Raw genomic sequence first — 25,259 nt, 5'->3', positions numbered from 1 at the left:
CCAGTGAGCCAATACAAGGAAGAAGAAAAAAGATAATAAATGCTACTTTTTGTTGTGGTGGTGGTTTTCATTCCACTATAAAAAAAATCGTGCTTGTTTAGCATAATGAATTATTTCAACAAAAGGTTTCAAAGTGCAATTTGGGGTTAATGTAGAACTGCAACTGCTGAATGACTCAGCTACCATCGTATTTGGAAACCATTCCATCTGTTTTCCTTGGGTGCAGAGCATAATTTTAAACCTTCATTTTGTGGCAATTGTTATTAGCTAATTGGTAGAAAACTAATTTTCCCATAAAAACGTAACTTTGACAAGCTAATTAAACCTGTTGGTAAAATATGTGAATTACACTTCACAGTGAAATCTGAAAACATTCCAGATTCAGTCCTGCAATGAACCAAAGGTTCTGCAAAGCAATGGGACCGTACGTGGGTCAGGCTTCGCAGGATGGCGGCCTCAGTCTGAACAGCAGCTCAGGTTCTCACCCACTTAAGCCTGAAATGTTGAAAACAGCTTCTTGCCCAGTGTTTGGAGGTCTTTGGATTTGTAATGATGCTACTGGTATTCTACTGCACAAGTCTCTTTTATAGTTACTTGTGCTTTATTAAAATCTACTTTTTCTAAATCTGTAGGAGAAAAAAACATCTATACAGAATGGACCCGTCCCAGTTGCCATGGCATTCTGACAAAGCTGTATTTTGTCTCCGCACATTTGTATCTGATGCCATGTGTAACAGCCGTCCCAGTTTGGGGTAATTGTACCTATGTGTGTATGGATGTACCATGTAACCGCATCACCTTTTCAAAGGCGCATTGGCTCAGGTGTGGAAACATCCCTTTTCTAAGAGCACGGGGTAGACTGCTACACCTGTAAAAAGCAGAATGCTAAGCACAAACGGGTTAGAGTGTAAGAGCGGGACTGATATGCGTGGCATGATTTGTGTCTTATTTCTTCCCAGACCTCACCAATCTCTTTCTTTAAGTAGGCAGTAGTATGCATCTTCGAAAGGAGGTTGTATAGAAAAGTGCCTTCCTAAATTGGCTCTGTGCTTGTGAATTTTTTAATATGACAGCAGTTGTACAGTCCTAAAAAAAACTGATAAATTCAGCTGCTTAATATATGTAAGAAAAATAAATATTGCATTCCTTAAATTAAAGGAGGATAAACTGCTTACTTCTGCAGTATTACATTGTGGTTGATGGTGCCATAGAAATAGTAATATATGCTGAACAATTCAGGGGTTCTCAACAACACTAGAGTGGAAATTCATCAGGTATTGTATTTCTGTAAGAAGCACTAAGTTGTCCCTGCCCATGGCAGGAGGTTGGACTAGATGATCTTCAAAGGTCCCTTCCAACCCAAACCGTTCTGGGATTCTGTGACAATCTTCACACTAGACCTGCAGTCTCCAGTTGTGTGTGTGTGTGTTTAGTATGGATTAACTCCCCGCAGTTCCCACAGACTACATCTCTCCTTCTCATTGCAGCACCAGCCCATCTCTGAGCCTGCTGAAGGAGCCAGGCAACCCAGAAGTTTGCAGTGTCAGGGTGGCTTTTTTTCCTAGACAATTACTTAACTGGAATAGTTTGTAGAAACACAGGATGAAACTGGTCAAAATAAAGCCTCTTTTCCATCACAGTCCCCAAGTTAAATCTCTCAGCTCTAGCAGCAAGCTTGACATACACCTGCCAACACCTTCATTCTCACCCTCAAGCTTCAATAAGCCGTTCTCAAATATTTCCACGCATATCTGCAACTGATAAGTTAGTAATCCAGTCAACAGTCTTCCATTCACAATTGTTTTAACACTACTGTTTCACAGTCTGCATATTTCATGACTCTTGCATTGCTACAGTCAATGTATTATTGTTTCCAATAGCTATATTACCGCTTCTTATCCAGTAGGCACCAGTACCAGTTGAATGAGGACACAGCGGTAGACACCTTTTATGGAACAGAGAAATTGCTCATGTTTTCTACCATTCTTCTCCCTTCAAGCAAGAGTGGAAGAAGGAAAACTCAGTTGAGGACAATGTTCCTGTTACTATGTTCACACTCCACTCAACATGGATTTCTTCCATCTCATGAATTTATACAGCTACTCTTACAACAACCATAGCCTTTCATTTAATTAGCTGGCTGAGAGCAGCAGTCAGGATGTGCACAGCAGACCCCTGTGAGGCATTGAACCGGCACTGGAGCTAGAGCTGCACACGTAAAGCCACAGAGCAACTGGTGGCACTGCTTCGTGTTCAACACTGTCCTAATGCAGCCGTTCTGCTCCTAGACCTGCGCTGGTGCATTCATGCAGTACAACCTGGAGGGAGACAACTAACCAGGTTAGGTCTCCACAAGCTTAGTGACCCTCTCCTCAGGATAGTGTAGACACCTCCCCTGTTTTCGAGGCCCTATCTCTGGTTGACACTGGCAGAGCATACCTGAAGCATCTGGGTCAGAACCACAGATTTGCCTCAGGTTTTCCTACCAGGACCATCCGGTCTTTCTAATGGAAAAGAATGAATCAATCTAGCTTCTGAAATGCATGGATCACACCTCATTGTCTTTTTCTGACCTTTTGTTCTCTACCAAAATTTAAACCCGGTTTCCCTCCTTTCTCCTGTATAATTTCAGGGTTGGTTAGCCACAACCTTCAACTTAATTCAACATGACCAATGACCAGCCATTTGCCTTTTCCACCAGGTTATTATTAATAACATTAAGCTCCAGGTACATGTGCATAATCTACAAAGATGCCTGAAAAGCCCCTGTAGCCCTTAGCAAATAAAAGAGTCTCTGCTCATGTTAGTCCCATTTGCTGTGTTATCTTCTGCCACAGCAAGTTCTGCAAAAATACTCATGAGCCATACAGCCTGCTAGGTCCTTGGCCCTGTGCTCCTATACAGCTGTATAAATGCACATCTGGAATCCCAGCCGTGCTCCCTTCACCATTCAAGAGTTTGATATGCTCTTCAGGGAGCTTCCAAGACACAATTCAATAGATGTTTGCGAGAACAACACGGCAACTTGGAAATTCAGCTAGCTTGGCAAAGGGAAGCCTTCAAATCATGTAAGCTTGTAGTACATTAGCTCTTCCCTTTTCCAGAATAATCAAGTAACACCTTATCATTTCATTCCTTATCAGTGCCTTGCAGTTTTTGTCTGTACTCCTAGCCTGTAGACATTGCTGGTCAAACAGCATAGCTGCGAGTCTTCCGTTTAAAATCAAAAGCAGCTTCATGAACTGACAGTTCTTGAGTGGTCTGACAGGACATAAAATTTCCCCTCTACCCCTTTGCACCCAGCAAAACAAAATGAGTAAAGGGACAGTCACACCAAAAAAGGCAATCATGCAGCCATCTGACCATGTTAAAATTGACATGGGCACATATGAGCTTTTCCTAGTGGGGAGAAGGGAAAGGTTTCCTGACTCATGGCTGTAAATCCTTCCCCAACACAACCCTGAAGTTAATAAAGAAAGCACATAGAAAGAATGTACATACAACTTCACATATTCAATTGTTTTCAAGATACTCCAAAAAAATGGAAAGCACTGGTTCCATGTAAGTCTATGGTCAGAATAGGCAATACTTTCACTCTGCAACCAAACTGTATTTCCATGTAATGTAGCTGGATTAAAGAAAACATTTGCTCCAGCTGAAGGCCTGCCTCTGTGCAGGCTTTTGCACCTGTTTTTGCTGTGCAGCTCTTTTGCACCTCTACCACCAGAAATGTATTTTCTGCAGCATGATCAGAAGGAAATAAGCAAAAAATGAAGTCCTTTGCCATAACTGAACTGCAAGTTCAGTTAAACTGATCAAAATGTTACCCAGATATTTGCATTACAGTGATGGAGACAGCCCAGTACATAAAACAATATACATTTATTTAGCACAAAAAGTTCCATATTCAAATAGAAGCGTGTGTATGCTTTTTCTAGTACTTCTTTACAGCACTTTTTCAAAAAAGTAAAGAACCATCATGACTAACACAAAGACATACTAATCATCTGGCAGAACAACTGTTTTATCCTACAACTGTAGGCCTGATAGCAGATTATAAACTGTAAGGCAAATCAGGAACTCCTTCTCAAGTGAGTAATCTCTACACAGTGGGACATTCACAAGAAAAATGGTACAAGACTAGGACATTATATATGACTGCAATGTTTCCTATAATTAGAGCCAACATAATATGCAGGGGCAAGGTTATATTCTCAGACAGAAAAAGACAGACTACTGAAAGACTCACACTAAGTTGCCAGAAACATTGAAAGAGAAAAAAGAAACAAACAAACCACAATTATGTCATGTAATCACATATATAAAGCACAATTACCATTTCAGAGAAAACAGGTAAGTTGACATACAATGCTCAGAATTAGGACATCTACAGACTTTAAAGCCTGCAACTTTCATTTAGAGACAAATACTTGATACTCGTTGGTAAACAAATGCTGATAGTTCACAACTGACAGCACATAAGTATTACTTGAAATCTGGTTCCATTAATTACATAACTACAATCACTGGATAGAGAAGACCATCCAAATTATACTGGCAGACAGATTTTCCATAGCTTCGCCTTTGCTGAAGTTCCACCATCTTAAGCGACTGACATCAAAGATGTGCTGCTGCAACTAGTTCAGTCTTCCCTCCTGTAGTTATCACCTGGATTAGACTACCCGAGTTTGGTCGATTCTTTCCTGTTATCCAGTCATAAAAGGTCCTGTTTTAAAATAAATGGATAAAACAGGGTGAGGAGGAGGAAAAAAAATAAACGCTACTATCAGGTATATTGACAGGAAGCATAAAATAAAAACCTGTTTCCTTCTTTTCCTATTGCCCTCTCTAGTGATTTCTATGTACCTTGTAAACTGGCAGTGTGATCACTGGATTCGGACCCTCAGAGCTGGACAGAGGCCCACAGAAATCCGTAGGGCTTTACCGTGCACACACAGGATTTTCAGAACATCTCAAAGGAAAAGGCTAGGAGTTTAAAACATCAAAGTAGCAAGCCAAAGTGGCAAGTTTTTTTCCAAGTTAAAAAAAAATTTGAAAAGGGGAAGGAGAGACTATTTAAGTTGCCTTTACAGTATGTATCAGAAACACAGATTTATGGCTAAAATAAGAGTTGCTAAACCATTAGCCTGCCAACAGGCCATTATAACACTTGATATTTAACTGCAAAAGTGGTCTCAGCAGAAGCATAGAAAGCCTTAAGACATCCAAAATAGCACCGAGTAAGATGGACTCATTCTAGGTAGCACACCAGAACACTCCTTATCAAAATGCAATACAAACTCCTTACTCAGAATACAGAAAGTGCAGTATATTTTTCAGGTCCATCAACCCTTCCAATGTTGCAGACATAGCAGGATGTTCCAACATGGCAGTTGCTATCTGACGCAATGGTTTCCAGGGCACAAAATTCAAGTGCCCAAAAATTCCATGTAGGAAAAGATTTTCTGCATCCTTCCCAAGATGCAGATGTTACCAACACTTAACAATATTGGATGTTTTTCTTCCACAGCCAGTGAGATTTTCAGTTTTCAAAGCTGGATTTAAAGTTTAGGGAATTAGAACCCAAGAAACAAACCTAACCAATCAACCTAATTCTCCCATAAGGAAAAAATACTTAGAAGTTAAAATTAAAAAAATGAATTTGTAAAACCACAACATCTGGCTAAGCAGTCTCTGGAGCACAATAAATTAAAGATTTTTTTTTTTGAACATTTTTAGGCCAACTAAGTTCAACTGATGGGGCCCTTTTAAAGAGCCACATCAAACAGCTGCACAGGCTTCTCACAACAAAAACCACCTCCCACTCTGACGTCCAACTTAAAAAAAAGTCACAAAAAAAAGAAATCTAATGTCAGAACTAAACTACTCTCTGAACAATTAGCGATATGTAAAAGCAGTTTCAGTGCCAGTTCTAAAAGACTTCAAAAATGTGTAAGAGTAAGCTCTTTACATGTATGAACGTAGACTCATCTTTGTTTTTCCTCAAAGAGGCAAGAGAGTTGTCTCCTTACTTTCTTCCTTTTGACAACTCACCCTCAGCAGCATGTTTGCTACTCCTCATCACATCACAGAAAGCAGTACTTACGCTGCACACTCTCTAACTGAGAGGAATGAGAAACAGTAAGCCTTATAATCTCAGCCTGCTGTTACATAAGCTACAGTTGAAGTTTCAGCATTTTGCAACATCATTTTGGACAAGCCTTTGTGGATGATGAAAAATTTAAAAATCTTGACTAAGTTTTTCTAAACAAGAGCAGGAATTTTGCCAGCTGACAGAAGTGAACTAACACACCATAGACTGGGCAGTAAAGAGTGTTTAAAAGAAAAAAATCCCACGAAAGTTTACATGCCTATTTGCAGTCCACCTTTAGGCCAGACTACTGTCTCCTGCCTCTGCTGTCTGCAATTTAATTTGTCTACAGGCTTTATGAGATTCTCTGGCTTCCAACTGCTTAAGGCTATCTCCCTTGTCAGAATAACTGGCGTACAGATGCTGAGGTTGACAGAGTTGGGCTAATTTTCTCCAGTTAAGAAGCCTGTGCAATAAGCCCAACGTGATTTAGAAACATACACAATGAGGAGATGACAGAGGAAAAAACACACCCAAATCCAAGACAGCTATTTAGAAAGAACATGCAGTAAGATGCAGCAGCAAGAGAGACAGTGAGGAATTGCTTAATTATCACACGGATACTCACTCAGCAATGAATTCTAAGGGTGTCCAGGAGCTGAAATCTGCGTCAGGCATTGACTTCCTGTTTGCTGGTGTATCTAAGGTAACCCTGTGATTAAAAAAGATAAGCCTTTTATTTACACATCATATTTCTGACGAGGGCTACCTGCTTCTGTTCATTGCCATAACATACGCTTGACTTTTATACCACGTGGTATGGATTTCCCTTGCATCCTCTACATGTGTTAACAGCATATAACCATCAGTTTCAATGTGTATCAAAGGCTCCAACCCATAACCCCTCACCTTCCTGGCTCACTGATGACATCCAGCCCATTAGGGCAATCACTTGGACTGAAGGGAGCTGCGGGCTATCTCGTGCAGACAGGGAATGGCAGCAATACGTTTGTTCGCATGTACTGCACAGCACATATGCACTACATCCATGCTTTCAACTAGCCTCATGCCAGCTGCAAATGCAGAAATTAAGTGCACAAGCATAGGAAGTTTTGACTTTGATGATACGTATTTACACTACATACAATGATATTAAGGGGTGAACTTTTCACAACTCCCTCACCGAGATGCTGTTGACAATCCAAGGTGTAATTACTCTCTCAAAAATTCACTCAAAAACAAAGTTTTGCATAAGAACTATGCAAGCACAGAATGCCCAGAAGTCCGGTGATCTTGGTGTCTGCCTGTCTGTAACGCTCTGTAGAAGGTGGTGTCAATTATCCAAACACTTTTAATGCCGTTGGTCTCTGACCTGAAGAAATGCGCATAAGACCATGTGTATGAGGAAAACAAAGCAGGGAGAACTCAGGTAGTGTTCCAAATTCCTATACAGAACTCTTTAGTCTTAAGTTTCAGGTCCTGAACTAGATATAGACCTGGCAAGAAAAATACTTTTAGTTTTTGTAGCAGAATTGATAAATTTACACATAGTGAAGACCTACGAGGCCATCCACCTTTTTCTAGCTTTCCTCATCAAAAAGAAAGCTGTGAGAGGCAAATAAAAGCTAAACTTTTTCTTTTCACAGGCCCTTAAAGTGACCTCATTTTACTGATCAAGCATAGATATGCAGCACCTTATGAAGAAGCTTCTTTAACCTAGTCAAAACTTGTAAAGTAATCCTTTGCTTTACTATTATCACAGAGCCAAGTAAAACTGTGCTGAATAGCTCATCTCATTTTCAGAGTTCTCTCTATACTTGGGGGGGGGGGGAGGAAATCACACATTAATGAATGGCTACGGTTAAACTGGTTAAAAGCAAATCAAATTTTAATCCTAACATCCACTACTGTTTTGCAAAGGAAAGGACAAGAAAAGAACTTAATCATTTTTAGGGTGACTTGCATATCATTTTGTTGATACATTCAAGATGTCTCATTTCTCTGTGAAACTGTACATAGGTCTGAGAAGCTGTTTGTGTACTGTGAAAAGGACATCACACGCATATCCATGTGACTCCAGGTTACAGCAGTAATTAAATAAAACAAGACAGGCAGATGCAACTATGCAACCACTTACGGTAAAATGGCAACAGCAGCAGAACCAGATGGCAAGCCACTATTGGCACCAGCTAAACTCTGACAAAGCTGATGCACTGCTCCTTTGGCCATGCCATAGCCAATCATCCCTAACAATTAAAAACAGGCAAATTAGAGCACAATCAAAACAGCTCTTGATATCATCATTAGTATGACAGAAACTCAGATTGTTTGATGAATATTAAGACCACTTACCACAACCAGAACAGAATCAGACTTTTAAAACATTATCAAAACATACGTATTAAAAAAGGAAAAAAGAAAAAACAAAAAGCTCTTACTAGACATCCAGGAACTATCACAGAACTCAATTTACTCAGCACTATAGAAATGAGCAGCTTACTGAGTTTAGTACATTTAGTTAGTGTACCCAAATGTGCCCTGAAGGATGGGACCTACAGGGCTAACCTTGCAAATCTAACAGGGTAAGTGAAGATGCTTATAGACTTTAGTAAGGGAATTGTCCATTAATTTTAATCATATGACTAAGGTATTTGCAGGTTTGGACTCACACAGATACAGCTCACTTGTCTCCAGAACTGTAATTCACTTCGTCAGCATCCCAAGTCTGACAGGCCCTTTGGCAAAAACTACAAAAAAACCCCTCATGGTAGGAAATTACTAAATAACCTACAGGTAAAGCAAACTTCTTCCTAAACACTGTTGCTTTCTAGGCAGACAGTAGTTAGCAGTGTAAGAGCAACAGGAATGAGAGCATAAGGCACACTGGTCAGGTACAATCAGGGTCCCATAGGTCTAAGATGTCTCATGGTATATATCTGCCAAGCAGCCCAGACACAGATGAAGCACATATGAAAACATCAACGTATTTTGTCTACTACAGCTGGATGCCTTTCTAGCCATCTATATAACTACTCAGCCGCTTTCCAATGTTCCTGAGGAAGTATTTTGTATCAAAGTTAAAGGTAATTTTGCATTGTAGAAGTGTTTCCATTATATTCAATTAGACATATTGTATAACATCATTTTTATTAGGAGGAATCATGGGCAGCAGTAGCTAACTTATTTTATTGTTACAATAAAAACCATTTGCATCTCTATCATATTCCCCTCTTGTCTTGTCTAAACCAAACATTCCAAGTCTTCTTAAACCTTTTCATGCTTCTACATTTCTTAGCCACTGTCAGACTGTTTCTGTAACTTTTTATATAAACTTCCAGTATTCTTCAATTTGCATTATGTGAGTCAATATTTTCACATAGGGAAGAAAAAAAAAAAAAACCACTAACAGCAAACAAGAAAAAGATGATTCCTTCTGTAATGGCTGGTAGTAACGAGCCTAACAAGTCATATTTGCAGAAGTTGAGTAACAACTCTTTCCCAATTCTTCCTGAAGTTAATAAGTTGCATGTGTTTGCCCAAAGCACTGCTGTGTTTTTTTAGAAAAAGTCAGACTCTTTGAAACCAGCTAGTTCAAAACATGAACGCAAATCACTTTCCTGTGTTGTGGTCCCTACCTCCCAAAACCACCCAAACATAAAACATGAAAGTTTGCCACAGTTCATGTTTTTTCATTTGTATATGGTCAGTCAGTAGTACACAGTAAATTATTCATCTGCTTATTCCCATAAAATAAGCCTTTTATCTTCGGACTATGCCAGATGCAGCTGTAAACATAGAAGGTAAAATCATTAAATAGAAACTATAGCATATTTTTCCTGAACAGTTTTAGACACAGCTTTCAGGAATATTCATAAATTTTAGTATCTATGTCTCATCAAAATATTGTTGAAGTCACACTAATAAAAGATTGGGAAATAAGAGTATTTGTCTCAAACGCCTCTCCCTGCCTGTGGGCTTGTTTGTCAGTGCTTTGTTTTTTTTAAATTTTAAATTGCTCCCAGATTTCTTCCTCCATGCGGACCAACATGGCGAGGAGTGAGATGAAAAAACTCAATAGTTTGTATTAAATAGTGGAGGGCAAAGCCAAAGGTCAACAAGCTTATCTATGTCTGAAGCAAAGGCAGACTGGAATCAGAACATGAACAGGACAAGCATAGTTAACAGAATCGGCTAAGTAATCACTAATGGAAAAATTGGGCAATCAAGGACTCTGCCTTTCAGAACACAAATAGAAGATTTAACTTTATTTAAGCACTGTACTTACAGCTTGCTGTGTGCTTCTATTCTTCGTTATTTTCCGAACTTTTTTTTACTGTATCATTTATTAGCCAAGTACATTTCACCAATGCATGTCAAATATTTAAATACTGATTCTGTTTGCACTCCAGCTTCAAGAGCTTCAGTACTGCTACCTGTAAAATTACACTTCCCTTAAGTGTTTCAGCAGCAATTTTCCACTTGTACTAGATGTCAAGAAATTGGGGAGTGAAACTGTTGCTTTACAAACAACAATGCTCAGACTAACAGATAGCTGTAACTGTTGATGTCGCAGCAGTTACCATGCATTGCATTTTACCTGGGGTTCCAGATAAAGCAGCTTGAGCTCCTGTCAAAGTCAAGAGGCCTCCTTGTTTCAGATGTTTTGTGGCTAGGTGGCTGGAAATAGTCGACGTCCAAACGCTCTGCTTCCACATCAGATCACAGTTTTTATATAAAGCTGATGAGGGAGAGAATCAGTGAAATTAACTATAAGATAGACAACTTCTAACTTCCTTACTGTCACACTGAGTGCAACAGCACTATGTGACAGGACTATGAAAACATGCTTTCTACCATTTTCTACTTCCACACCGGGTAGCATATCAATTTATGTCTTCTGTATCTCCCTTCTCTTTGGGCTCTGAGTCCCAGCTTTACGGCATATGTTCTAGGCAATTATCTGCTTTCTCATTACCAGAAATAAAAAAAATAAACACAAGATAGTTCCATTAGCTCTCCATTAATGGTTCAAATATTTCCAAGTTCTTGAAACTCCTGTAGGCATTGCTTCAATCTATGTCAAGGATCTCCAAACTCTCACATTAGCCTCATCGCACCTTGCAGTAGCATGATCTCTTTCTGTAACTTCCTCACTGGCTGCAAAAGAGCTACGGTCCATTAGTATGCAGACAGAAGACTCCCTGAGATAAAGGAGTTGAACAAAAAAGTATTTATCACCAGATTACTTCGTAAACCAAGAAACAATCTGTCTGCCTGACAGTAGTACACTGGTATGGAATATCGAATATGCATGCATCTGCACTGTACCAAGTGTACATTCCAGTGCCCCTACATACTGGAGTGCAACCTCTGGTAAGGCAGCCTACTGGCGGAGGTACACCAGAACTTCAAATGAAATCAAAATCTGAACTCTCATCATTGTTTTTTATTATCAGTATCTGCATGGAAAAAGAAAAAAAAAAAACAACTATCCATGTAAAAGACTTCAGTATTCAGAAAGAACCATTTCCATAACACAATATGGAAGAAGCCTAAATAACTCTGTGACATAAGCCTACCACCTATCCCAAGATGTCCTGCTATCCTACCAATAACTTTACTATAAATAATGGTTATGATAAATTACCTTATTTAAAATACAGTGCATACTAATAACAATCCAATATAACGCAACTGTGGTGTAAGTGTATATGCCTTCCCACACTGTCTCTCTTTAAAAAGAAATCTTTGCCTGTAATGTCCAAACTGGAAGGGGGGCAGAAAAGGACACATTTTACCAGATTTGCTTCAGACAGAAAACAAGTCGATATTTTTTTCTTCTATCACTACACTAGTGGGCAAAGTACAAAATTTCATTCCGAATATTACATTATATTTTTTATTATATTACATGCTTTTTTTAAACTGAAGGCTTTTTTCTGTAGCGTGATCTCAGGTCATTAGACAGCTCCTTCCAATACTGTATTGCACAGTAATAGCTCAGAGCACTGCAGGAGGCAACTGAGGTTTTATGCATAAAGCAATGAATTAGGAAACAACATTGATGTTTCTGCCCAGCCACTGTCTTACATAACTTGCCTGACACAGGTAACCTTGGCAAAAGTTAGTTCGTAGATAATAATGCTGAACTCCTTCATAAAGATTTTTCTGATGAAAATTGGTGCATCAGAGAGTATTACTGAGAATACTAAGCACTGTACAAACTTAACGGACAGCAAAAATTCAGAGAAGCGCTAAGAAGCATTGTGACTGAGCTATTTTGTACTTTCACGCTTATGTCCTCTTCTGGACTCAGGAAGAAAGAGGACCTCAAATATCTTTATTACCATGATTTTTAAGGATTCATTCACATGTTCACTAGCATGCATGTACCAAAGGCTTACATTTAGCTTTGGCGCTGCCTCCAGCCCATCCTCCTGCTACACACAAGATCGCATCCACCTTTTCTTCACCAAGAAGTCTTCCAACCTCTGTTGTCACCTTCAATACATCAAACAAAACCATGTTGAAAACACTGGACTGATAAGCTAAAGGAGTAAATATCAAGACTGCCTTAAAAGTTACTTTTTTCCAGTTATGTAGCCGAGTAACACAACACATAACAATTTAAACAGCTGCAGAAAATTAACATTTATGATCTATGAACTCAAAACAAAGTAATTGTGTTGAAAAATAACTATAGATAAAAGTCAGACCATACAGTGCGTGATGTCACTGAAATAACCGATTTGAGCAGGACTGAAAGATCTGACCCTTACCTACATCATTAACAAAAATTTTTAATTGTGACTTACTTTTTGACAGGTGGTTCTGTGGGTATTATGGTGCTGTTTAATATGGGAAATGCAACTCCAGGTCTGAATAGGACTACTGGTGTCACTTTTGATGACAGTGCAAGAAATGAACAACTAAGGATTAGCCGCCTTATTGCTTCCATCTAGACCACAACCATCAGTTCGAGTCTCGCCCCTAAATTTGAGTTGCCATACTTTTAAATATCCAGTATCTTCTTATCTTTCAATTATAAGACTTAACAGTTGGTAATGAATTTGTTGGCTATGAATCTTCTCTGCCAAAGTGAAAAGCAAACAATCCATCTCTCAACAAAAGGAAAAAAAATCTACCGGTTTTCACAAAGGTTCAGCATTGAAAAATACGTTGCAAACATTCTATATTACTCTTTAAAAGCCTTAAGAGTTGCGCAGATGTAAGGAAAACATATTGGCTAGTGATTCAGTTTATCAATAACAGAAATAGGTTCAAAAGTTAAAATTAAAAAAATTAAATCCCATCTCTTGAGAATAAGACAAAGCGGTTTTTAGGCTGGCTTGGATTCTCCTGTATCTACCTTTGTGGAAACCAGTGCATTCTCTAGGGATCCCATCGGGGCTTAGGGTTTGCATGCTCTGAGTATACCATCTACCTACACACGACACATGTAAGAATTAGGACATTAGAAAGAGGTGTTGCATTTTAAAATGTCGTAATCCATCTTCATTATACTCATCTGAAAAGTCTGCGGCTTTTCAAGTCACCAAGAGAAAAATAACGCAAAACCCCCTTACGTGCTCAACCTCCAAAACTCCCAGATCAAGCTCTTTCTGCATATTCATGCACGCACGCATGCGGTTAAAGGGAAATTACAAAAAAAAAAAGTAAGCAGCAGCGACGAGCAGAAGCTAGGATCTTCGGGCTGACGGCACTGCGGCAGGACCGCCACCGGCCGGGCTCCTTAGCCCCACAGCGGCGGCTTCTTGCCCCAAACAGGATCCCCCCCCCCCCCCCGCCGCCTTCCCCACTGCTGCTACTACAGCTGCGGGCAACGGGCGAATGGAGGAAAAGGCGACGGGAGAGAGGCTGGGTGCCCCGCTTCCACGGCCTCGCCCGGGGAGGGGAGGGCCGGGCCGCCCCGCAGCCCGGCGCTGACCCACCTGCTCGGCCTGCTCGGGGAAGGACTCGGTCGCCCCCACCACCACGCTGGCGCTGGCGTCCTCGTTCTCCGCCAGGTCGATGCTGGCCACCCACTGCCGCGGCGAGAGGAACGGCGCGTTAGCGGCCCGCTCTCCGACCCGCCTGACGCTGCCCCGCGGCGCGGGCGCCGCCCCGGCGGGGAGGCAGCGCTCCCCTCGGCGGGGGGTCCCCGCCTCGCCACCCCCCGGCCCGGCCCTTACCCAGTTCCTGGACCTGAAGTACCGCACGCACTGGGACCCCAGCGCCCCTCTGCCCCCGTACACCAGCACCCTGCCTGCCGCGGCCATGCCCGCTGCCCGCCCCGCTCCAGCTCCGGCGCTGCCTCCCTCCCCCGTCGCCTGGCCTAGCCGCTCGGCCCCGCCGGCGCATGCGGGCTGCCCCCTGCGAGGGGCGGGCGAGGGGCGGCAGCGCCCGGCCCTGGGTGGCTGGGCGGGAGGGCCGGTCCTGCCGCTGCCTTCCAGGGGGCCGTGCCGGCGCCGGGGGAAGGAGAAATGGCGGTGCGTAGGCTGAGCGCCAGCGCGCCTGCCTGCCCGCCCGCCCGCCAGCCAGGGCTCAGGGGGCGCCGCCGCGAGACTTTCACCTCAGGAACTCCTCCACCCGCGGCTCCCCCGCGCCCTCAGCGCCTGCGCCTGGCCCGGGGCGAAAGCCGCCGGCGGCGTGCCCATGTTGGGCGGGCGGACGGGCACTCACTCATTCACTCACCCACCGTGCCTGCCTCCCCTCCCCAGCCGGCCTGAGCTCCAGCGGCGGACTGCGTTACCTGCCTCCCGGGGACGCTGCCAGGATTCATTCATTAATCAGTGGTTGTAAAGATCCCTGCAGGTCTTGAGTAGCAGTAACCGTAGAAGCGAGGGTAGCTAGGGCCGGTTTTCTTTAGTACGCCGGGATCGCACCTGTAGCTTGAATTACGCAGCTCGCTTCAGTCCCCGAGCACCTGCGCTCCGCCGCTGGCGCGGCACCTACGGCCGGGCCCCCCGGGCGGCAAGGAGCTGTGTGCGTCCCGTTTGAACTCGGAAGATGCGTACGTGAGGCCTCGGCGTCGTCAGACATCACTTACGTCCCTCAGTTACCGGGCTCAGGGATGGAAGGGCACCGCTCCGAGCCGAACGTACGGTGCTGGTAGCTCTGACCGCAGTGACGCTTAGAGGCAGGGTGGGAGTAGGCGCCGAGAGAAGGCAGCTCAACGCGGCTGAGGCGCCAGCAGAATCCTGCTGACAAATTGTGAGGCTTTAATGCCTTGTCCCTCGCGCGCGGCTATTTACCCGCGCTTTTAATAATCTGAAAAACTGGACTCTGCTCCTCATTTTCTTCCCATGAGGCCACAGTAAAGAACTTGTCATTTGAGGACAATTAAACCTCTGATGAAACATAAGCCAGGCAATAGGTATAGGATTGCCTTCTGCAGAAACAAGCATCACCGCACCACAGTGTAATGAAGCCGTTACTTGCAACCGCTTCAGGATGTTGTCGCAGCAAAATGTGGTTTTGGACTTGATTTTTAACCGTACAGATTAATTTCTGGAGCTTCAAAATACAATGAGATGTATTTTGAAATGCCTGCTATTCATTTGTGGATTTCAGGGCATGAGAAAAAATGGGAAGCATGCCTGATTGCTGCAGAGAGGCCTTGGAGCTGATTCCTTGAAACCACTAGGATGCCTGGCTGTTTTAAAAAGACTTTATTTGCCTTGGCTTCCCTAATAAGTTTTGTGTCTTCTATCTTGATTGTTGTTGCAATGGGGACCCCAAAGTGGATGACTGGAAAGATCCTTTGCAAAACAGGAGCTGATCTGGTCAATGCCACAGATCCGGAGCTGGTCAAGTTCATCGGGGAAATTTACTACGGACTCTTTCGGGGTGGCAAAATACGCCAGTGTGGGTTGGGCGGGCGGCGTTCCAAATTCACAAGTAAGTACAATTTTCGTTGAATCTTTAGTCTAATGTCTACTTCAACTTTAAAAGCACTCTATTCTTGTTTACAGAACTTACAGAATACAAATTATTATTATTAAATTTATATCTGTGGCCTTTATGGTTTGCAATCTGAGTGTGAATGTAAGTCTCCATCATTTCAGGCTAGCTTTTTTCTTCCAGTCATCCTGGAGTCAAGATGGGAAAAAAAAATCCCTAGGGCTAGATTGAGGGTTTTCTTTTAGTCTCTTGAAGGGAGTGAAAGTCATTTGGAGATGACCCTGTAAATCTTACTTTCCCCTTGACTGGCTTTTTCCTAAGCCACATGTTGCTCTGCAATCTCTCTGTGACTCTCTGTCCTTGCCTTCTCTGTTGAACTCCTCCTTTCTTTTTTCCTTTAAGAAGTAGAGATTTATGTAGCTGTCCACATTTCTGTATTCCTCTAGCTCTCCTAATGCAGATGTCTGCCATAGCAGATACTTCTAACTTTATTAACATGTTGGAGAAATTTTTACCTTCTTTTCTGGTAACTTTGGAGAGAAAAAATTGCTGAACTCTTAAAAATGTAGAAACTCTTACAAATGTATTCCTTTTAACGTAAAAGATTTTCTTGAGGTCTCAAAAGCACTCAGATGTTGATCTGTACTTTGGATGATTTCCAGTTTTCACACATCCTATGCTGTAGTGAAAATGATACTTTGCATTGAAGATTTTTAGTTCAGTGTGCAGATCCACTGCAACTTAAACCAATACAAGTCGAAGCTGCTGCAGTCTCACTCTATCCCTGGCCCACAGCAATGCTGTCCTGCCCGATCCTTTGCAATGGCTCTGGTAGTTGCTGTGGTGAGATAGTTCAGGAAGTTAAGTTAAGCTGGCCAAAAAATTAACCTACCAAAAAAAAAAAAAATTAGTTTCTCATAGGATCATGGCTGACTACACAACTGCACGAGCACCACTATAAAAACTCAAAGGAAGGCAGGACTGTGGGACTTCACAGGAAATGGAGAAGAGAACCAGAGCCACCTCAGCTTAGATCAGCATGACCAGTTGTTAAGATGTGATGAATTTGGACTGATAGCTTTTACAATAACCAAGTCTTGCTCCAGCTCTGACTGCAGATGCAGCTTCATGACATGGACATAGCAGTCATGCTCAAATGCTTTGTCTAGTGAGTTTGAATGGCTGGCAGACAGGCCATCAGGTCAAAGCTCTTCCACCTCTGCTCTGCTCCTCTTCAGGGCATTCAGAAATACAGTCCCAGTTCTTTCACCCTATCCTGTCAGAGAGAACGAGGAAAAAAGTAGCCAATCTCCTTTAAATCTCTGTACAACTTTCTGGACTCTTTAATAAACTTTCTGATTAATTACTGTGTAACCTGAGAGGAAGGCCAAATGTTCCACCATCACTCTGGACTGCATTGGTAAGTATTTGGAGGACATGATCCTATACTCCTTAGACAAAGAAAGCTCTCGCTGAAGCTAGTAAGAATTCTCCGTTAGAACTGTAAAATTGGGTCATTAAGTGCAGTGGGCACAACCATGCCTTTAGGTAACAAGTGTCCCAGAGATTTTCCCTTTGAAGTATTTTAATAGCTCTATCGGGTTTGCTACTTTCACAATGGTATCACCGTAGTATACAAAGCTGTTAAATGCTTTTGCACAATGGTCAGCAGGACTTCTGGTCTGACCTGACTTTTTTTGCTTTGAATGTCCCCTTTAATCTCCAAGCATTCTGAACTTACTGCAGAGCAAGATACGGGAGACTTTTCTTGGGGAATGTGTTAGCATAAATGGACTGCACAGGCAGCACCTCATATGCTGCAGTACCGCAGTAGCTCCAAAACTTTGGAATTCCAAATCACAATAATATATGGTTATTAGTACATCGCCTTTCACTCTGTTAACATTCACTGGAGTAGGCTTACAGCTGGCACATTCTCTTTTAACTGGGACAGTGACAGCATGATTCAATTGCCATAATAGGTGTCCAGTGCTATCTTAGACTCCCCAAGGTGTATCACCTGGCCTCCAGCTGCTGCTTCTGAAGGTGTCCCACACATAGTGCGGCATGTATGGTAGACCCACATGGCTGTTGTGGTAGCCCTAAGACATCTAAATTGGCATAAGATGCTTATGTTTTGACAACTGAATCAAGCCCTGAGAATGAGCTAGGAAAGACAGGCATTTTGCTGGTGTATAGCAAACACAGCTGGAATGTGTCAGGAGCCTCCATGGCAATATCCTTCCTGAGGATTCTTATTTCTGCCTACTAAGCCAGGCTCACTGGTCGTATCTTTGGGACTTGGCTGAGAGCCTCAGAAAAGAGGCAAAAGAATCCTTACAATCACCCTAAAAACTATGCTGGTTTGTAAGAAGGGTAAATTCCACTTGCGTTGTTGTTACGCTGCCCGTTATTTTCCAGTAAGAAAGCAAGCTAGTTTCTGGCTTCCCATTTCTCATACATACTTCTGATTCTCATTTACTGCATTCCTTTCTTCTTCTTGTCAGAGTCTCTTCTGTAGCTCCCACGTACAGCAGGCCTAACTACAACCCCAGAATGAGCTACTGAAAAAAGCAGAACTGTCAAATAATGAATTTTTGTATGGAATTTGTACAGTATGATGTTTTCCACATAATCTACTATAATTCTGTCATTTCATGATGACCGAATTGTACACCTGATATTCACTGTGACATCTACTAATTATTGCTGCCTACTTTCTATGCGGCCTGTTTGGATTTTTTTTCAGTTATGCAGCATAGGAAGCAATCTATTTATTTGTGTATAATATAATGTACCTTCTTTTTAGTAATTAGGCAGTTAGGTCTTCAAAACATGTACAAGCATGCAGTGCTACACTACCTGAAGGTTTTTTCTTAATCAGCTTGTATTTTAAGGTTTCTCTTGATTAGCTTCTCTCTTTCCTGCCAGTCAGCATGTCACCTATAATTCCCTACTCGCATTTCTTCTGATTCTGTTACTAAAGGGCTGCAGGATAAACTGAATACTCAGGTGTTCCACATTTCCCTGCTGCTGGCCAATCTGGCCCTCCAGCAAAGTAACTCCACCTGTGAAGACAAAAACAAGAAAGTAACCGTTCTTTAGAGACAGGTGAGCGACAGGCTGCTGAGGAAGAGGTCATGCCTATAGCAGAACATGTGAGTGCTCCACCTAAAGCCCACCTGACAGCAATACTTCACAAGCTTCCTACAAATGTAACTAAAATGCTGCCAGATACCCAGAAGAGCATAAAGGTGCCATAAACACTAGATAAGAAACCAAGAAGGGAATCTGAAAGTGGAAACCTGTGGGATTAGGAAGTATTAAATCAGAGTAAATCTCACTGGAGCCAGTATTAGAGAGAGGAAGAGAGAGAAAGAAGAATAACATGAGAAAATAAACACAGAAAGCAGTCATACTACTTTAGGCAGCAAGGGGCTGGACAAGGAAACTGGGACTATCAGACTTTAAAGGGATGAGATTAAAAGCATGGGACAGAAATGGAAAGCTCAAAAAAAGGAGTTTGGGATGAAGAGCAGAGATGAAAAAGAGACAGAAAAGAATGCAGCAGATGATACAGCAGCAGAGATAAAGACATTAACACAACTAGATAAATAAAACAGGACTTAAGCCTGAATCCTTACTCACAGACCCTGTGTAAAGGATTATTCCTGTAGTAGAATATCCCTGGTTTGTCTGATGTAGTGACAAATAAAGCGTCATGAACTAAGATGCATGTAATAATCTGAATCGATCACCTCTTGTTTAAGTATAATTTAAGTTTGTAGCACCAGTACAGTGTGATGTTTACTTTTGTCAAGAAAAAATACACACTGAATAGATGTTTGGTTTTTTTCTTGACAGTTTTCCCACACATGGTGAAAAAGCTGAATACAGGCCTGCACGTGATGATTATAATGTTCCTCTGTGTGGCCATTTTCTTTTCTCTGGTCAGTTTTGGATTCTGCATTCTTAACGCAATAAAAGTTCCTTACCGGGCAATTAAAGGTCCAGCAGGAGTATGCCTTTGGAACTTCCTTGCAGGTAAAATAATTTACCAGTATTTTTCACCAGTCACATTCATACAAAATGTTAAAAGTTCCTTCTCTTGCCTTACTAAATATCTCCTCAACTTAAATACTTGTGAATAAAATGAAGTTAGCAGTGAATTCTCATCTATCAAAACAGAACTGTCAGGTGGCATCTCGGCTTATTGTGTCTAGTCAGCTTTTTACAGGAGCTATGAATGCCAGTCTTTAGACTCTGTATCACTGATAAAAAGGCTTTACTACAAACACTGGTATGATGTCTGGCCATACAATAAAGAATGAGCATTTTGAAGGTGTTTAAGCCATGCCTAAGTCTATCCCTACTCTGTATAATGCTCATTGTTGTATTCAATAAGCCAAAATGTCTGTCTTGTTTTGACAACAACGGTGAATACTTCTTCCATTTTGTTGCAGGTGGATTTGTAGTACTTGCAGTCACCAGCTTTATGGCTGCTGTGAAACTTCATCACCTCACAGAAAGAATTGCCAATTTTCGGGAAAACGTCTTTCAATTCGTCATCTTAGAAGAACAGTTTGAAGACTGTTTTTGGCTTTGTGTGGCAAGTGCTACAGCACATGCAGTAAATTTGCTGCTAATAGCCATTAGTGGGATTCATTTCCCTAAAATTAAGACTAAAACAGAAGAAGCAAATGTTACAGCAGAAGATATCATGTACTAAAAAATTTACACAAAACTGCTTTGGTCAAGTGAACTGTCATGATAGAAACAGCTTCTTGGCTCTTCAGCTTTTGATTTGGATAGATGATTTTGGTATAAACAGGAGTAAAGATGTCAGTCTACAATACCAGCAATTAACATGTGTGAGTGTCGTGCTTTAACCCCAGCTGGCAACTAAGCACCATGCAGCCGCTCACTCACTTCCCCCCCACCCAGTGGGATGGGGGAGAAAATTGTGGGAAAAAAAGTAAAACTAGTGGGTTGAGATAAAGACAGTTTAATAGGACAGAAAGAAAGCATAATAAAATGACAATAATAATAGTAAAAGAATTGGAATATACAAAACAAGTGATGCACAATGGAATTGCTCACCACTCACTGACCGACGCCCAGTTAGTTCCTGAGCAGCGATCCACCCCCCCAGGCCAACTCCCCCCAGTTTATGTACTAGGCATGACGTCACATTGTGTCGTGGTTTAACCCCAGCCAGCAACTAAGCACCACGCAGCCGCTCACTCACTCCCCCCCCACCCAGTGGGATGGGGGAGAAAATCGGGAAAAGATGTAAAACTCATGGGTTGAGATAAGAACGGTTTAATAGAACAGAAAAGAAGAAACTAATAATGATAACACTAATAAAAATGACACCAGCAATAATAAAAGGATTGGAATGTACAAATGATGCGCAGTGCAATCGCTCACCACCCGCCGACCGACACCCAGCCAGTCCCTGAGCGGCGAATCCCCCCCCCACTTCCCAGTTCCTATACTAGATAGGACGTCACATGGTATGGAATACCCCGTTGGCCACTTTGGGTCAGCTGTCCTGGCTGTGTCCCCTTCCAACTTCTTGTGCCCCCACCAACCTTCTTGCTGGCTGGGCATGAGAAGCTGAAGAATCCTTGACTTCTTAGTATAAAAACTACTTGGCAACAACTGAAAAACATCAGTGTGTTCATCAACATTCTTCTCATACTGAATCCAAGACATAACACTATACCAGCTACTAGAAAGAAAATTAGCTCTGTCCCAGCTGAAACCAGGATACCCTGTCACACCAGAAATACGGATGGGTTCTGCCCCTTTATAACTTGATGGCATTAGAGTACACTGTGCACCAGTGCCTACTAGAGCCTTATACTGCTGTGGGTCTAATGTGCCAGGCCATCGAATCCACACAGTCCAATAAACCTGGTTGTCCCTGTCCTCCACCTGGCTGGAGGCAGGGCCCCTCTAATCCTGGTCAGAGTATTTGTTACTCCTTGTAAAACTGACTTAGAAGTCCCTTCAAGAGGATCAGAAGTAAGATAAGCCCTTCTACTCTGTCTGGAAACTGGAGCTGCATTTTTCCTGGAAAAATCCCTTTTTGTGGTTGTTTTTCCTCGCAACTCATGTATCCATGCATCTAGGGCTGAAGTAGGTTTTGAATCCCACTTCCTCATGTCCTTTCTGTGGTCACGCAGGTAAAGCCACAGGGTACCCCATGATGTGAATACCTTCTATATTCTCTCCCGAGTGGAGGAATGCTCACTCCTAATAGCTGAGATACTGGTCCGTACAGGTGGGGAATATGACTTTTCAATCAGTTTGATCAGTTTTTCAGACTTTTCGGACAGTTTTTCCACAGCTGAGATGCAGGCTCCTAGGGAGGAAGAGAGATTTTCTTCACATTGCCGGAGTTGTTGAGCCATTTCATCCACCATCAGTGCCTCTTCGTCTTTCCAGGTCAGTACTGCCAATGGGTTGGCATACGACGATGGTGCGCTCAGTACAAAATTCTCCCATATGGGTTGTGTGCATTGGACTTTGTCTGGATCTTTGGGTAATTGTGCATTGTCCAGGTCATAATAAATCATCTCTAGCACAGCTAATTCCCTCAGGTACTGGATACCTCTCTCCATGGTGGTCCACTTGCCTGGTTGATGTATAACATCTTCCTTGAAGGGGTACCTTTCCTTCTCGCTTGTCAGGAGTCGCCTCCAGAGGCTGAGGGCTTGTGTCCCTTTTCCAATTGCCTTGTCAATGCCACCTTCCCTAGAAAGCAATCCCAGCTGCTTGGCTTCCCTACCCTCCAATTCTAGGCTACTAGCCCCACTGTCTCAGCATCGGAGCAGCCAGGTGACAATGTGCTCACCTGGACGACAACTAAAATTGTTTTGCAATATCGTGCAGCTCACTCAGGGATAGGGATTGGGTGATTACCTCTGGTTCTGCCTCTTTCTCCTGTTCCCATGATGACCCTGGTTCATCTTCATCCTTCACTAAGCAAACTGTTTTTTTGGTCTATTTCTTCTTCTGTATGGGGGCAACTGACACTGGTGCGGGTTGGTTCTCTGGTTCAGCTGTGGTGCCTCTTGCTGGGGTTGGAGTAACCGCAGTGCCTGTCGCAGGAGTTGGGAGTAACCGCAGTGCCCGTCACCGGGGTTGGAGTGGCCGCAGTACCTGCCATTTTGTTGTCAGATCCAGAGACTTTCTCTTCCCCTTGAGGGTACTGAATAGTGTTGAACAGGGCTCGATAGGCATGGGCCAGGCCCCCCAGCACATTGCAGTGATTTGTGTCTCTCTGGAATTGCCAGGGTGACAGCATATTTTTTCCAAATATTTTAGTAGTTTTCTATAAAAAACTTTTTCTGCACTTGTTCAGGGGTGAAGTTCCAAAACACTGGAGGTGCCCACTGTCCTAGGTACTTGTCCCTACTATCCCACACACCCTGCCACTCATAATTATCCAGCCTCGGGGCAGATCTCTGGGTGATCTTCTTAAATAGTTGTTTAAACCTAAACAGGACCTGAAACACATTCAGGAACATGCTAGTTCCGGCACCTGGAGCACCTCCTCCCCCTCCTTCTTCACTGACCTGGGTGTCTGCAGGGCTGTTTCTCCTACATGTTCTCACTCCTTTCTCGGGCTGCAGTTTCTGTGCCCGCTGCAACTTTTTTCCCTTCTTAAATATGTTATCACAGAGGCACTACCACTGTTGCTGATGGGCTCGGCCTCAGCCAGTGGCGGGTCCGTCTTAGAGCCGGCTGGCATTGGCTCTGTTGGACACAGGGGAAGCTTCCGGCAGCTTCTCACTGAAGACGCACCCCTGTAACCCCCCCCACTACCAAAACCTTGCCATGCAAACCCAATACACCATACCATAAGCCAGTGTTACATAGTACAGCAAACCGAAAACCTTAATCCACCTCTCATGGATGATAAGCAGCAGCACAGGGACTATATACGGCAAGTGAGGTGATATATAACAGAACTCTAAGAACGAGCACCACAGCTCTAATAGCCAATAAATCAACATTGTCACCAGCGACTATTAAAACTAATAGAATGAATGCTTATAACAAATTCATTTTAACATGCTCTGGTCAGATCTGTCGTTATCTCAACCCTTCAGGCCCCACGTTGGGTGCCAAAAAGGACTGTCGTGGTTTAACCCCAGCCAGCAACTAAGCACCACGCAGCCGCTCGCTCACTTGCTCCCCACCCAGTGGGATGGGGGAGAGAATCAGCGGAAAAAAAGTAAAACTTGTGGGTTGAGATAAAGGCAGTTTAATAGGACAGAAAGGAAGAGAATAATAATGATAATAATAAAATGACAATAATAATAGTAAAAGAACTGGAATATAGAAAACAAGTGATGCACAATGGAATTGCTCACCACTCACTGACCCATGCCCAGTTAGTTCCTGAGCAGCGATCTCTCCCCCCCAAGCCAACTCCCCCCAGTTTATGTACTAGGCATGGCATCACATGGTGTGGAACACCCCTTTGGCCAGCTTGGGTCAGCTGTCCTGGCTGTGTCCCCTTCCAGCTTCTTGTGCCCCTCCAGCCTTCTTGCTGGGCATGAGAAGCTGAAAAATCCTTGACTTAGTATAAACACTACTTGGCAACAACTGAAAACATCAATGTGTTATCAACATTATTCTCATACTAAATCCAAGACATAACACTATACCAGCTACTAGAAAGAAAATTAACTCTATCCCAGCCAAAACCAGGACAGTGGGAAAGTGGGAAAAACAAATGCTACAAATACCATTATTCTCAAAACTGAGCAATACCTGCAATGACTATATGCTGTTCACAGTTTTTAGAAAATTCACATTTTCAGATACTTTAGAAAACTAAGGTGAAATACGATTTCATTGAAACCAAGTGTCTTCTTTGTTTAGAAAGAAAATACGTGTATCACAAATCTTTGACACTATAAGGTTATTTCAAAATAGAAAGAATGGACATTTGCCAATTACCGACACAGAATTAGCTGGAAAATGTTGAGGGCCATATAAGATATGTTTGATGATATTATACTGCATTGAAAAAGAAAACTTCATCATCTGTGAGGCTAAAGTTAAGGGGAAGCACAGGCTAAGTATGTGTGAAACGTTTTTAAAAGAGAAATTATCAAGCCCCACAAACTAAAGAAGTGAGAAAACTAAAGTTTATGGGATGCTAGTAGACTATGAAAAAAAATTACTAGCTGCAAGATGAAGCTTCTGGAAGTAAAGTAAACAGAATCTAAATAATATTGCTTTT

The 25,259-nt window shown here is 42.5% G+C and overlaps 2 protein-coding genes across 3 annotated transcripts; one reads left to right on the top strand and one right to left on the bottom strand.

The window, feature by feature from the left end:
* Positions 1-3,863: 3,863 nt before the first annotated feature.
* On the bottom strand, positions 3,864-15,047 carry QDPR (quinoid dihydropteridine reductase). Of its 2 annotated transcripts, none has more exons than XM_052780400.1 (7): positions 14,844-15,047; positions 14,044-14,136; positions 12,496-12,592; positions 10,689-10,829; positions 8,229-8,337; positions 6,720-6,803; positions 3,864-4,726 (listed from the first exon to the last, which is right to left on the bottom strand). In XM_052780400.1, exons 1-7 carry the CDS (start codon positions 14,871-14,873, stop codon positions 4,618-4,620), a joined length of 663 nt encoding a protein of 220 aa, XP_052636360.1. In that variant the 5' UTR covers positions 14,874-15,047; the 3' UTR covers positions 3,864-4,617. The 2 variants fall into 2 exon arrangements, with proteins under 2 accessions (XP_052636360.1, XP_052636359.1); XM_052780399.1 differs by lacking the exon at positions 14,844-15,047 and adding an exon at positions 14,284-14,443.
* A 176-nt stretch (positions 15,048-15,223) lies between these two features.
* CLRN2 (clarin 2) lies at positions 15,224-20,856 on the top strand. Its single transcript, XM_052780401.1, has 3 exons — positions 15,224-15,991; positions 19,859-20,038; positions 20,458-20,856. The coding sequence occupies exons 1-3, from the start codon at positions 15,739-15,741 to the stop codon at positions 20,721-20,723; spliced, it is 699 nt and encodes a 232-aa protein (XP_052636361.1). The 5' UTR covers positions 15,224-15,738; the 3' UTR covers positions 20,724-20,856.
* Positions 20,857-25,259: the final 4,403 nt, after the last annotated feature.

Source organism: Harpia harpyja, chromosome 2 (genome assembly GCF_026419915.1).
Source record: "Harpia harpyja isolate bHarHar1 chromosome 2, bHarHar1 primary haplotype, whole genome shotgun sequence".
NCBI lineage: Eukaryota > Metazoa > Chordata > Aves > Accipitriformes > Accipitridae > Harpia > Harpia harpyja.
Note: the sequence above shows the minus strand (reverse complement) of the source record. Positions and strands in the feature narration are given on the sequence as shown.

Coding starts and splice junctions, on each gene's coding strand:
- CLRN2 (XM_052780401.1), top strand. CDS start 15,739: ATGCCTGGCTGTTTTAAAAAGACTTTATTTGCCTTGGCTTCCCTAATA. Junction 15,992..19,858: donor GCGGCGTTCCAAATTCACAA/GTAAGTACAATT, acceptor TTTTCTTGACAG/TTTTCCCACACATGGTGAAA. Junction 20,039..20,457: donor CCTTTGGAACTTCCTTGCAG/GTAAAATAATTT, acceptor ATTTTGTTGCAG/GTGGATTTGTAGTACTTGCA.
- QDPR (XM_052780399.1), bottom strand. CDS start 14,370: ATGGCCGCGGCAGGCAGGGTGCTGGTGTACGGGGGCAGAGGGGCGCTG. Junction 12,593..14,043: donor TCCCCGAGCAGGCCGAGCAG/GTGGGTCAGCGC, acceptor GATGTATTGAAG/GTGACAACAGAGGTTGGAAG. Junction 6,804..8,228: donor GCTGCTGTTGCCATTTTACC/GTAAGTGGTTGC, acceptor TTTTAATCACAG/GGTTACCTTAGATACACCAG.